At 34.2% G+C, this 14,996-nt stretch overlaps 4 protein-coding genes across 4 annotated transcripts in view; 2 read left to right on the top strand and 2 right to left on the bottom strand.

Annotated features, from left to right (window-relative positions):
- The window catches only part of LOC133181863 (programmed cell death protein 7-like), a 292,001-nt gene that overhangs the window by 45,086 nt on the left and 231,919 nt on the right, over positions 1-14,996 (top strand). The window lies entirely within an intron of this gene.
- The window catches only part of LOC133183369 (rho-related GTP-binding protein RhoJ-like), an 88,715-nt gene that overhangs the window by 327 nt on the left and 73,392 nt on the right, over positions 1-14,996 (bottom strand). The gene's annotated exons all lie outside the window — the stretch shown is intronic.
- Positions 1,771-2,415, bottom strand: LOC133182467 (modulator of apoptosis 1-like). Its single transcript, XM_061317313.1, has one exon. It carries the CDS (start codon positions 2,413-2,415, stop codon positions 1,771-1,773), a length of 645 nt encoding a protein of 214 aa, XP_061173297.1.
- LOC133181856 (methionine synthase reductase-like) lies at positions 8,856-14,595 on the top strand. The gene is made up of 2 exons (XM_061316492.1): positions 8,856-8,880; positions 12,136-14,595. Exon 2 carries the CDS (start codon positions 12,139-12,141, stop codon positions 14,329-14,331), a length of 2,193 nt encoding a protein of 730 aa, XP_061172476.1. The 5' UTR covers positions 8,856-8,880; positions 12,136-12,138; the 3' UTR covers positions 14,332-14,595.

The raw sequence follows: 14,996 nt of genomic DNA, 5'->3' as shown, positions 1-14,996 counted from the left end.
AAGCAGTGCGTTCTTTATGAGGTTCGAAAATTTCTACTTGATGATATCCTGATTTCATATCGATGACTGAAAAGTATTTGTTGCCTGCCATGGAATCTAAAAGTTCTTCAATACGAGGTAGTGCATATGCATCTTTCTTTGTTCTCTTGTTTAACTGTCGAAAATCAATGCAAAAACGAAGAGAGTTGTCTTTCTTCTTGACTAATACAATGTTGGAAGACCATGGAGAATGAGATTTTCTAATAATGCCAGATTGTAGTAATAATTTCAGATGTTGTCTAACTTCGCCTATCATTGATGGTGGAATTCTTCGATAATGTTGCTTGAATGGATATTCATCCTCTAACTCAATCCTGTGTTGTACTGTTCTTATATGTCCAACATCAGTATCTCCTGTTGAAAATATATCTGCATAATTGTATATCATATTTCTTCCTCGAACAAGTTCTTCCTTTGTCAAAGTTTTCTCATCTATGGTGATTTTATCCATTTGTTGTAGTGATTCATTGTTAGTAGCATAGGTGGAGTTCTGTACAATGGATACTGGTTGTATTTCACAGATAATAGCCTTCTCTGGTATTGATACAGTTCTGGTTGTTATATTGCTGATTTCTACTTCTATCCAGTTGCTGTCCATGTATCTGTACTCCATAAGAGATGGTACAATATCTAAATCCTCAGGTACTACTGATCTTTCTGTTCTCTGTAACATAGCTGCTGTATGGTGATAAGGAATCTTCTTGTCCAAATATCCTGTCAAAGTTATATTACTGTTTGGTGGAATAATGATTCTCTTTTGTGCATTTCTCACAATGGCCAACTTTGAACTGTTTCTATGCAACTCTTTTTCTCGTAAGTGTATGGATCTAAATGTAAGGTACCATTCGGTTGTCAAGTTAGATTTCTGTAGATATTTTTCACCTTCTTGTTGTTGAAGTATTTCCATAATCACACCCAAGACATTCGTTCCAAGCAGTAGGGTTACTGAGTTGTTGTAATTACTCTCTGGAATGACTAATAAAATGGCACTAAATTTATGTCTGATTTTAGGTACTTCTAATTCAGCTTCAATGAATCCTTCATAGGGTAATGATTTTCCATCTGCACATTCAATATCAAGTAATAACTCTAATTTCTGGATAGGAATGTTGCTCAAATTTTCTTCATAAAACTTTCTGCTGATAGTCGAAACGGTTGATCCTGTGTCTAAAAGTGTTTGAGTTTCTATTTTGTTGATAATAATACTGGTTTCTGTAGGTTTACCGCATATTCCAGGTGGTAAATATTTAGCCATTTTTGCAATCAAAGGGTCCTTAGGTTGTTTGTCTACGGCCGACCCTAGCGCATAGACAGCATCTAGTTTAAATTCTTTCCATGGACATCAGTGTTGGCACGACATCCTCTCTCGATGTGTCCCTCTCTTCCACAACGTCTGCAGGTAATGCTAGGAAAAGTAAAATGTTCCTTACTGCTTTGCTTCGTTCGAGTAAAATCATTTCTCAATCCTCTACCCCTGTAGGTCTGATCTCGATACCGTGATCCTCTGAATGGTGTTCTAAATTTTGATCTACCTCGTTTTGCAGTCTCTAGATTTTCTAATCTGTGTGTAATTTGCTTTAATACTCCTTTTATCTCATCTGATGATGATGTATCTTCAACAATGGCCTTCTTTGATAGCTGTTTAGAAATTTTCCCTTCACTTTCTTGTTGATTTTCTTTTTCAATTTTCCTCAATGCTACTCGAAGTGAATCAAATGAGTGGTATTTCTCTCACTCATAGTGTGTAATGTCTTTCAAATCTGGTCTTAATCCTTTCCATAGCATATCATGTAGCATCTTGTCAGAACTGCTTTCAAAAACTTGACCTGTCATTATCGCTCTTCCCAGAATATCTTCCAATCTGCAGCTCCATTCTGTGATGTTTTCAGTCTGTTTCTGCCTTGCACCATAGAATTCACTAAGGATAGATTCTTTCTCATCTACGTCTCCATAAACACTTGTAAGTTTATCCAATATTTCTGGAATCTTTGCTTTAGGTCCAAGTCTCATTACAGTCCGTCCTGCCTCGCCCTTCAATGATTTTCTAATTGCCTGAGCAATTGCTTCTTGTGAATGGGTTTTCTCAATCATAAGACACTTGACTTCATACAGCCATAGGTCAAATGTAGTAGCACTCTTTCCTGTTGGATCTGTTCCTGAAAATGTACTAATGGCAGGAGGATGAATATAGGTAGTCGTTTTAGGAATGGCACCAGCATTCGCACCAGTTCCAGGTTCAATCTTGATTTCCACTTTCTCTTTTTCCAGGTACGCTTTCATCCAATTGATTAATTCTTCTTTAGAATCAGCTTTTGGTACTACTTCCATACCCTGAAGGGTTTCAACTAATTTCTGGTATTCCTCTGGCGTTCCCATTTTGTACAGTTATGTAGGATTATTTCAAAAGTTGATATGGACAATTGTTCTTGAGGGTCTGGTGGTTAATATTGCTTTTACATTGCTATTTAAAATTGTATTTTACTCGACTAAATGTATTTAATTAAAGTTTAATTTATTTCAATTTAGTATAGCTATTTAAATTTTATTTTATATCCTGATAAATTTATTAATAGCTGTCTTTAAATTTAATTTGATTTACTATCAAGTTATTCCAAGTTCACTTAAATTTAACTAAGTTTTAAATCAACAATCAGTTTTCAATTGACACCAATTGAAAACTTAAAAAAAAAAATAAACTCAATGTAAATGACACACCTCAGTTGGCAATAACCCAAATAAAAATAAACACCAACTGAACTAACTTTGTACTACTTAATTAATTCCTCTATATATGACACCTACAGACTGTATCTGATACTAAACTCTTATCAACACCTTGTAATTAAATAGCAATATTCTTCTTTGCTTGTAAAATATTTCTCAAGTAAAAAAAAATAAATTCTAATAATTGCTTTCTAAATATGTACAAGTTGGTTCTCAATCAGGAAATACCAGGCCTTTTGTCAATAATGTAAATTCAGGTTACTTCCGGTCAAGGTCACTCAACTTCAGAGTAGATAATCTTAGCATATAAACATGCTCATATTGCACCAAAAAGTTGTAAAACAGATGCTTATATATTATAACCTTCTAATGCACACACACACAAAAATATATCAGTTCATGCAAAAGAAAAATCAATCTATATGTATACAATATAGTGTAGACCAATATCTACACACACGGTCAAAGTGTATGCTAAATCATCAATATAAGAAATGTCAAATGACAAAGTCTTTCCTGCAAGTTTGCAAGCAAAAATCAAATATAGACAAAAAAAATAAATTTAAAAGTCTTGAACTTTATCCATAAGTTTAATCATTCGGTCTTGTTGTCCACCAGTTCACTTACGTTGTAACACACGCTGTAAGTTAATAAAACAGTACCTCAAATTCAATGTGGTTCACAGTTCACGGTTACTTCACTGTTTACATGTGGAACTTCCGGAAATTCAGCTAAAGGTCACTTCCGTTTGAAGACCATGGCGAATGACGTCACTTTGCGGGAAAACTCCTGGCGGATGAGTACCGAAATGGCGATTCGTTCACAGTCGTAGTCGAAGTCGAGCCAAAGTCCCAACGTGGGCGCCATTTGTTACCGGGTTCACAAAGTAACAAATATTGTTGGTGTTCCAATCCTTTATATATCCAATATTCAATATTCAACAGTCTGAAATAAACACAGACATTATTTAACACACAATAACACACACACATATAAAATACATAAAGAGAGATAACTCTTCTTGTTTCTTAATACTCACTATTCAATAAATATTTCAGGCATAAAAACTATTTCTCATATTAGTATAATATTGAGATTATTCCTACAAAAACTATAATTAACTGTATATGATTTACTTTCTTTGTATATCGTAATTCTTGTAAACTTCAGTGAATAAAATACGACAGCAGATATTCAAATGTAAGTCACTACTATTAATGAAATAGATACGTTTCCCGTTATGATTCACATAACAATGGAATGTAAATACATAATATACAGACTCACATTACACCTAACATGATACAAACATATACATCACATATCTTACCCAATATATGGTATCAGACCCTTGTTATATATACAGCAATTCAGCTACATGTACATCATATCAAGTGGATCTGAATAATAACAAATATCATAATATACTCTTTACTTATTAATTTATAAAAAAAAATGATTCACACATTCACTTTTACTATTCATCAAATGAATGTATTTATAATATTAAAATCAACTGACCTTCTATGGATAAATAAAGTCCAAGATCAATATATCACAAGAACTGAATGACCAAACTGATCATTCCAGACTCAATTTGAAAAATAATAATATTAATAGAAACTTCAAGATAAAAATCACATGACTTAAACTTTCAGCCAACCAAAACAAGAATTCAATGATCCATGAAAAACTGACCAGAACTGGTGTGGAAATCCATTTCTGACATATTTAAATAGAATGAGAATAAATTTATGGAAAGCTGTTACTGTAAATGATAAATGTTTTAAATTAAATTTATTTTATAATCTGTTAAAATAAATCAACTCACACACTACTACATTATGTCACCCCGGACGAAGTCGGGGAGACATATTGCTATTGTTCGACCAATAACGCGGTCTGCACAATTTCTCGAAGATGCCTCTGTCAATCTTGATAAAACTTCACTGTCATAATGATCAGCAACTACAGATGTGTAATCCTTTTTCAGAATTTTCAAAATTGCTACTGTTGCCATGGAAACTGACAAAAAGTGGTATTTTTTTTTAATTTCAGCTTTCTCAGTTGCTTTTAATACAATCTTTTTGAAACTTTAAAGAAGTGTTCCTTGCCTCCTGTCAAAAAGATTTAGGCAAAAAATTGGAAAAGGATGGACGGAAAATACTTTTTATTTTGCAATAAATAATAAAAATGCTGCAGTCGAGTCATCTATTTTGCGATGTTTCCACACTTGATTTTGTCCTTGAATGTTCTCGTAAAAGGCTTTGACAATATTATTGAAACTTTCCACAGAAATAATAATCACTATTGGTAGTTTTGCTAATCTCATTTAAAATTTTCGCCAACGTTGCCATTAGAATAGAAAAAATAATTTAAGTGCAGTTTCCTGAAACGAGTGGCCAAAAAAAAAAAAAAAAAAAAAAAAAAAAAAAACCTTGTGTAAACGTTTATGTTTCATCTGTTTAAAATTGTGATTTATTCCATTTATTTTTCTTCCTAATTTCTTTTTCCGTAATAATCCTAGGGTACGTATGAAGCTTTTATATATTACCAATCTCTTGATTTGATTAAGAAGAAATTAAATATCTTAGCATTTTCCAAAAAAAAAAAAAAAACGTAGGACCAACGTTTCCTTAAACACTACAAACTATTCATTTTATTTTCATTTATGTAGTTTACGGGGACTCTACTGGTGTAATACCCATAGTACGAAGTGCAGAGGTATGACTTCTCTGGTGACAGGGAAAACCTTCATGTTGTCATAGCAATGAGTTTCTATTAAATAAAAAGGATTGTATGTGGTATATACATGTATCTTGTGGACGCATTTGTATTTACCTCTTTTCAAATAAAGAAGACAATGACATATTTAGTATTTTATCCCCCCCCCCCTTTTCCTCTCTGTCATTTTTCTCTAATTGTTAACAAAGCAAGTTTTGTTTAATGTCTTAGATTCTAAATAAAATGACCTTGACCTTCATATTACAAACAACCCTTCGTTATAAAGTTTTCAAAATGCTAAGGCTTCACACTTACTACAAAATGATGGTTAATTTACATGTGAATTTTCAATACCCCCCCCCCCCTTCGAAACAGCGAGGTAGAAAATACAGGTATAATTGATAGGGAAGGTCTTAAGGGTTTCATGAATAAATTTCAGTGCCGCTGATGTGATCTGATATTTTACCAGCATTCATTCTTCTTCTGTTTTTTCTGTAGAATTTATAATTATTATATTTAATACATGTATTTTTTTAAGTAGCCATTGTCAGCTGAATTCATTAGCATTTTGAGTTTTCTTGTGAATGTATAACTTGCATGTGAATAATTTCATTCAATGATATTTAGAATTATTGAAACTTAATTTCCGTCATTTTTATTAATTGAAAATCCTTGGATCCGCTCCCGCAGGTGGGTAAAAGCCTCGGTGCACTTCATTTGTCAAACCGGCGTACGCCAAATGCGCCGCTTGACCTTTGGTAACCCGGCTTGTTGCTTCATTTGACCGGGGAAGGTTCGCCGGCGTACGCCGATCTCGCCGGTCTGAAATGACCGGCGAGGAATTCGCCGGTCTTAGAAATATGGCGGGAAGATAAAACAACTTATAAAATGCAGACACTTTTTACCAATTCGGCATATTCTTTAATTGTTTGCATTTCTTGAACAAATCTCCATTCACATATTTAAAATCCGTTCTTATTTTCTAAAAATAATTTTTTTCATGAGGTCCATGATTTTTTTAATCATTGAATTTCTAATTATCAAACCTTTTTTTCGCTAAGACATAACGTAAAAAGTGATAGATCTTAATTAATTGATTGTTATATAGTATAATTATTTTTTGTTTTCGCCGGTTTACTTCATTTGCCAGGTAGCCGTTTTACACCGATCATATGACCAGCGCAACTCGGCGTACGCCGATCTGTGGCAAATGAAGTCGGCCCCTCATCACTACTATAGACAAAACAATCAGCACGCCGGAAATGTTCATGATTCTGCTAAACTAAGAAAGTTTACACATAGTTTGTCATCTCATAAAAAAATCAGCCCCTGTCCAGTGCAGAAATGTCCGAATTGAAGAGGAAAATTCAGGAATTATTTTGCTTCAGCCATGTTTTGAAGTGAACAAGACATTTTAGATGCCTGTTAACTAACCCTTCATTTGGATTTTCAATCTCAGTCTGCTATCTTCAGGTATATGATTGTCCATAGAATAAATAAACCGTTTTGTTTTATAGAATAATCTGATTTTGACTTCTACAAAAGCTAAAATGTGATGAAATATTCCGAAATTTTAATAAAATATCATTTGAAAAAGCTGTATATCTTTAGAAAGAGAGTGATTTGGTTTGTTCTTTTTGCTGCTGAAAGTATAATCATTTATCTGCCTAAGATCACAAACTTTGTTTGCTGAATTAGTAAGCAATTATCGTTGAATTAAGAAATTTAAAATCACCTATGTTTTCTAAACTTTGCCTTCCTTGCACCGAATGCCCGATAACAACCGAATACTAGTAGCCGATAACGCGTTGAGCAGTGTGTTGAACGACTTCGCAAGCTCTACTTTCACTTCCCTTAACTTTGGTCGACCAAACCTAGAAACCGTAACTTGTTTTGTTTGTGTGTAAAGGTGTGTGTGTGTGTGTGTTGGGGGGGGGGGGGGGCTTTTTCTACGAATACCCATTTCTTTAAGCATTGAACAATCTTAAAGCTTATGGTTTGGTTCGGGGTGACATAAGCTATTGCTTGCAATAGCAGAGTTTCTAGTTTATGTTTGATGTTGTTCTCATATGCCCTTAATGGTTCCAAAAATGGAAATGAATAATTAACTTACTTAATTCTCTATCCAGAGTTGCCGTTCCCGCTACAATTACCTCTGTCAATTTCTTGTACAATTTTTCAACGGTGAAAATTTGCAGTTCAAATATGCATCAGTGGCGGGTCCAGGATTCTTTGAAAGGGGAGGGCCGACCGGTTTGGGGTCGGGGTGGGGGCCCTGGGATCACACCAAAAAATTGATTTATTTAATCGTATGTCTATTTTTGGACACAAAAGGTGGGCCCCTAGCCCCCCCCCCCCCCCACCTTAAATCCGCCAACTGGTGGTCTTTATTTATTATGATTATGGATGAAGATGATAATTTATTATATCATGGCCGTAGGAATTGGGGCGGGGGGGGGGGGATGCCCCCATATAATAATTTTGCCGATATATATATAGAATACTATAGAAAATATAGCTACATGTAAAATATGCTTGTACCCCCTCAATAAAATCGTCTGATGACATTTTTTTTTGTCAACTGAAAATGGTATGGCTGTGCCCTCCCCCGACCCGAATTGAAATTGCTTCCTATGAGCCTGACTATTTTGCGGGGTAAAAATTAAAAACTTTGAAAAATAAATCCTTGGATGGATGATAGCTTTAATTAAGGAAGCTCTAAACACTGCTCAGTAAAGAGTTCAAATTCCATGGTAGTTTTATGCAGTTAGAGTGATCTGCCCTTTGATGTAAAATAAAATAAATGAAACTCTACAATCAATGACACAATTTAGAATAGATTATAGTATTCTTTACAATTTATTAGACCAAATAAAGTAATTAAAAACATTGTTCGCATGTACATTCCCAATGTAAGTAAACAACAGCGATTCTTGTTCACTAATACTTCATTGTCTTGAATTATTATTATTATTATTATTTTTTTTTTTTTTTGAGAAATATGGCAGGCACCCTATGTTGAAAATTAACTAGAAAAATTCAGTATGTACTCCTTTATGTGATAAAATTTTCTCAAAGTCCAAAAAAACATTTTTTGTCAGTGTTAAGAGCTTCCTTAAAAATAAATCGTTTTTACTGATGATCATTAATCAAAAACAATTTTAAATATAAAATTTTCGTAATATTTTTAAGTTGGTAATTCCAAATTTGTCGTTACTAAATTCTGAAAAATTCTGCCGACAAAATAAGTGTTTAGTATTGATCAAAAATTAATTTCCGGGATCATTTGGGTTTTGTAGTTGACTTTTAGTCACATTTTAACTAGATCCTGTGTTGTGTAACCCACAACCATTGGCACTGGCCTGACTAACCAGCAACCGTGGCAAAAAGAGGGTATGCCGTATGGTCAATAATTTCTTTATTTAATGATAAAATCTACACATTCCAAGAGCTCAAAATTTGTAATGACGATTAATTTAATCACATCCATTCACGTTTACTCACTAAGAATCTCCATTCTCTATCCAGAGTTGTCGTTCCTGATACACACATAAATACAAGGATTGTTGGAAAATTTGTAAATGATTAAAAGTTGTATAATTAATCGTTTTTAATTATATTTCTGCGGAATAACAGGATTTATTTGAATTTATTAACCTTAAATGGATTTTTAATTAAGTTTTTATTTTTTCTCTGCAAAATAGTTCCCTAAAAACTGAGAAAATAAATCGTTTTAAAGGGATGATAGATTTAAAATAAATGATAAATTATCATTTTTATCGATAATTACGATAAGTAATTACTATCTTAATATCATATTTTCACTGTTTAGAATTTGTACAAGAATATCTTGTACAACGAGCGTTTACAGGGGTGTTGGAAGTGTAGCGGAAGACAACTCTGGATAAAAAATGAAGAATTCCCTGGGCTTGATTAAAAGTGTTTGTCGATGTTTTGTTTCAGAATATGTTTTAATCCATGACGAAATCGTGGAACTAGTAAGAAAGAAATTATAGACAAATAAGTTAATTAAAATGTTTTAACATCCTCAATAAGGAGGTTAGTTGTACTTTGCACGTCGACGCACCCTGGCAACAGATTCTGTTTGTAAAAATTTTTAAAAAAATTATTGCTTATATGACAGGCAAGTGGTAAATCTAGTCCTCCCAACACCTGACTCTCTCAGATTAATATTTTTTGTTTATACTCCTTATCGCAAAACAGATTTGGTTCAAACTTTTCAGGCACATTAATTTTGTTGAACTTAATTCACAGAAACACTAAAATTTCAAAAATGTTATGAATGGTGGCATATATGAACTAAATTGAGCAGTTAGATACCGTAAATAGGTATCCCTTTTTTAGCTCACCTGAGCCGAAGGCTCAAGTGAGCTTTTCTGATCACATTTTGTCCGGCGTCTGTCTGTCTGTCCGTCTGTAAACTTTTCACATTTTTGACTTCTTCTCAAGAACCACTGGGCCAAATTCAACCAAACTTGCCACAAAGTATCCTTGGGTGAAGGGGATTCAAGTTTGTTCAAATGAAGGGCCACGCCCTCTTTCAAGGGGAGATAATTAGGAATTAGTGAAAAAATAATGGCATCATTTAAAAATCTTCTTCTCAAGAACCACTGGGCCAGGAAAGATGAAACTTATGTGGAAACATCCTCAGGTAGTGTAGATTCAAGTTTGTTCAAATCATGACCCCCGGGGGTAGGGTGGGGCCACGATGGGGGATCAAAGTTTTACATAGAAATATATAGGAGAATATATCTTTAAAAATCTTCTTCTTATGAACAGGAAAGCCATGATTGGACATATTTATATGGAAGCATACTCAGGTAGTGTAGATTCAAGTTTGTTCAAATCATGACCCCCAGGGGTACGGTGGGGTCACAATGGGTGATTAAAGTTTACAGAGGAATATATAGGAAAAAATCTTTTTCTCAAGAACAGAAAAGCTATGATTAGTCAAATTGATTATTGATATGGAGGCATCCTTGGGTAGTGTAGAATGAAATTTGTTCAAATGAGGGCCCACGGGGGTAGGGTGGGGGCCACAATGGAGGATCAAATTTTTACAAATGAAAATATGCTTTTAAAATTCAACCCCCCCCCCCCCCCCCCCCCCAGTTAACTGTTCAATACTGAACTGATTTTTGCTTTTTTTTCCTAGCCAATATGCTCAGGTGAGCGATGTGGCCCATGGGCCTCTTGTTTGGTTTCTACATTTATAACTTGGTACTAGATTTCACCGTTTTTGGACAGATGTCATTATCATACATAATATTGTCGATATATTTATGTATGTGGGAACTAACTTTAATGTAGCAGATATGCCCAAGAAGTTTGAAGCTATTCTTTTTAGTGAAATGAAGAACATTAATTAAAAATTGCAATTGGAACATTCGGGATTTGGCAATGAAAAGACCTTAATTTGGCATAATATACTTAACATTGTTATCATATTTATGTATGCGTGAATTTATTTCAAAGCAGAAAATGTGCCTGACAAGTATGAAGTGATTCTGTACAACGGAATGAGCAATATTAATAGAAAACTGAGAGAGTCGGGAGGACTAGATTTACCGCTTGCTTATTAGTATATACCGGTATGAATTTGGGCACAATATTCCATATTTGGTTTATATAAAGTCGTACAAAGTGTACCTTACTGTGTTGCTTTCAACATGATAATCTTATTTTAAAACAAGATATTTCGACCACAAACTCTCCACTTGAAACCCTTAGTCTAGGTATATGTCACATGATGGTGCCAATATGCTGCTCAGAGCATTGATGGGTATAGCAATAAATTTGAAGTATTGAAAAAATTGTCATTGTGCCATAATTTACATCTGTAGTACATTCAAAATAAAATTTATTATAAACTTTTCTTAGTTTTTTAATAGTTTCCGGAAAATCGTTACAAGTTGCCATTATACCTAAATACTCCCATTCGATCACGTAAGCACTCCTTGTAAACCTATTTTTAATAAATCCTAAAATAAATATCTGATCAATATGAAAATGAAAATATTTAAAACATATTAATAACAACAATTTAGGCATAATGTTAAACAATTTTATTTATTTATTTATAATTTTTATATAATATATATATAAGTAAAAGTGGTTCATTCCAAGTTTTCACATTTTACTTAAGCTGTTAAAAAAACTTGTGCTTTAATCAATACATTTTGGTGGGTTTTTCTACATACAGTCTTATTAAATACTAGGCCTATACATAAGGTGTTAAAGGTAATTTTTACACACACACCCCCCCCCCCACCCCCACCCCCCAAAAAAAATGCACTGACAAATTCAGTTAAATATGCACATTTGCTTCTTTAAATTTAACCGTATATCCTTGGATGGAAATGGAAACAGACCCCTCAAAGTATAATTAGAAATAACATAATGGTAATGAACATCATCAGACTGAAACAAGCAACTGTGAGAAACCAGCACTGTCAATAAAAAAAAAATGTACAAATCTAGTTTGGATTGTTTTAGATCAACATGTACATTCTAAATTTTTAGATTTATTTTTTGTGTCATTCTAGCAAATACCGGTAGCCACTAAAGACTGTTTATAAAAAGTAACACTTGTATAATGAAGTTCTGATGATTTTGTATGTTTGGTAGATAATGCCTGAGAAGAAAAACCACTGCTTGCTTCTGTATGGTTCCCAGACTGGACAGGCTGAGGCCATCACAGAGGAGATCCAAGAAAACTCTGTTGCACATGGCCTGGAATTTGAAAGACATTGCCTTAGTCAGGTGGAGAAGAAATTCACCTTGGAAAAAGAGACGTGTGTTGTGATTGTCACTTCCACAACTGGTGATGGAGAACCACCCGACACAGCTTTGAAATTTTTCAGAAGGTTGAAAAAGAAAACACTACCAAGTGATTACTTATCACATCTCAATTATGCTCTGCTGGGGTTGGGTGATTCTAACTATACTAATTTTTGCAATGCTGGAAAGACCCTGGATAGAAGATTAGAGGAACTGGGGGCTAAGCGGTTCTATCCCTCAGGCTGGGCTGATGATGCAGTTGGGTTAGAACAAGCAGTGGAGCCATGGATTGAGGGACTTTTTCCAGCACTCAAACAGTTTTTATCCCTTGATTCACCAAACAAGTCTGGTCCCTGCAGCAATAAAACAAGCTGTGATAGTAATCAATGTACGGTTAAATTTGTGGAAAATACAGAATGTGTGGTTCAAAGTGGGGAAACTGAAGTGACTAATGTTAGTGTTGTTACAACAAATGGTCATTCAACAAACAGTGGAGATCCTTCAAACAACGGTGTTGATTCTAATGGACATAATGGCTTGACCTCAGAATTTGATGGAAAATCAGTAAGTAATAATGGAACAGAATCCTTGGACAGAAAGCTTGAAGATATGTTACTAGAAGACGCACCATCTCTCAGGAAATCAGTGCAACTGCTCTGTGATAGTGCTGTAACAGTTCCACTGCTTTCACCTGCATATCTCATCATAAAGTATAATCTAATAGAAAGTGTAGACCGGTCTCCTTTTCCACTGAATACTTCTGCTGCATCAAATATTTCCAATGCCACAATAATCAGTGCAGATATTTTAACTTCACAGGATGCACTAAAGAAAACCATGAAATTGGGACTGAAACTTGAGAACAAATTTTCGTACCAACCAGGGGATTCTGTGTCCATTTATTGCCAGAATGAAGATAAAGAGGTGGAAATGCTGTTAAAGAGACTGAATGTTCAAGACAAAGCTGATTGCATTTGTCAGATTGAGCTTCTGAAAGACACCAAAAAGGCCAAAGCAATGATCCCACTCCATCTCCCTGCAGTCTCTACACTCAGGAACTTATTCACTTACCATATAGATATAAGGGAACCTCCCAAAAAATCTGTGATAAGACAGCTTGTAGAAGAGACAGCAAACCCTAAAGAGAAACGAAGACTTCAAGAGTTGTGTAGTAAACAGGGTATGGCTGATTACACCAAATTTATAAGAAACCCTGAGATAAGTATACTTGATCTCCTTCAAGCATTTCCTTCCAGTCAGCCTTCTGTGGAAAGGTTAATAGAGTCACTTCCAAAGCTACAGCCACGACCATACTCGGCCTGCAGCTCACCACTAAAAACACCAGGACACTTAGATATAGTCTTCAATGTGGTCAATATTCCAGAGGGGGATGGTAGGAGCTTTGCAAGGCAAGGAATATGCACTGGTATGTTAGATAAAAGGACATCAGATATTCAAAACAAAGACTACGAGGAATCAGAAGGAATTAATGGAAAAATCTTACAGTTGCAAATTTCAGCAAGATCAAATCAGTTTTTCCACTTGCCTGTTGATGTATCTGTGTCCCTTATTTTGATTGGGCCAGGTACAGGGGTAGCTCCATTTGTTGGATTCCTACAACACAGAGAAATACAGAAAAGCCATTCTGAATTTGAGGACCAAGTGTTTGGAGAAATATTCCTTTTCTTTGGTTGCAGGAACCAGTCTCAGGACTTCTTATTCAGGGAAGAGCTTAAGAGACTACAAGAGGTCCATGTTTTGACAAAATTATTTGTCTCATTTTCCAGAGAAAATCAGTCTACAGAGGGGCCTAAGTATGTGCAGGATAACATTCTCAAGAATGCTGAACAAGTGCTTGATTTGATAGAGAACAAAAGTGCAGTGATTTATGTTTGTGGTGATGCCAAGAATATGGCCAAAGATGTGAATCAAACTTTTATGACAATTTTGCAAGAAAACAAAGGCTTGAGTGAAAGTGAAGCCAGATCCTATGTGACCAAACTGAGGCTGGAGAAAAGGTACTTGGAGGATGTTTGGACATAAAAACAATTTATCAGCAATTTTATTTGTGGTTAGATACATCTATGATTTAACTTGATCACTTTTTAAAAATGATTTGGCATGCTTGTTTACTTAGTTTTTTTTTCAATAATTATTATCTATTAACATGATTAATTCACAATATGTTGGGATACTTGTATAATTTTCAGCATATTGAGGATTTTCTCTTGTTTTGAATCTTTTAATGTGTTCGATGTTTGAATTTTTTGTTACCATTTCTAAGAATATACTAGTATATAGTTTGGAAATATTTATTATTTTCAATTGGATTTCATATTAATTTAAATTTAATGCCAAGGGCAGTATTATTAATTATTATTTATTTTTGTAAAGAAAAATACCTGCTACACATTTGTGAGGTTTTAAAGAGCTAGAGCTGTTGACCCAACAAAGGGACACAACCAGTTCACTTTTAATGGATTGAAAGCATTGAACTTTTGAGTGTAGAAATAATATATATCACAATACTGAGACAAAAATATTATTAGTACATCATTTCTAATAGATATGTAGTCATCATGGGTCTACTGATACAAGGATCTAAATTTGAGAAATTTTGATTTTTTAATAATTATGTTTTATAAAAGGGCCAAATACCAAATACAGCCCTTGGTAGGCTTTTTTATTTGTTTAGATTCTTCCTTGAA

This window comes from Saccostrea echinata, unplaced genomic scaffold (assembly GCF_033153115.1).
Source record: "Saccostrea echinata isolate AGI-Se365-2 ecotype Australia unplaced genomic scaffold, CSIRO_AGI_Sech_v1 ptg000009l, whole genome shotgun sequence".
NCBI classification, from domain to species: domain Eukaryota; kingdom Metazoa; phylum Mollusca; class Bivalvia; order Ostreida; family Ostreidae; genus Saccostrea; species Saccostrea echinata.
This window is presented reverse-complemented; position numbering and strand designations above follow the sequence as displayed.

Coding starts and splice junctions, on each gene's coding strand:
- LOC133182467 (XM_061317313.1), bottom strand. CDS start 2,415: ATGGGAACGCCAGAGGAATACCAGAAATTAGTTGAAACCCTTCAGGGT.
- LOC133181856 (XM_061316492.1), top strand. CDS start 12,139: ATGCCTGAGAAGAAAAACCACTGCTTGCTTCTGTATGGTTCCCAGACT.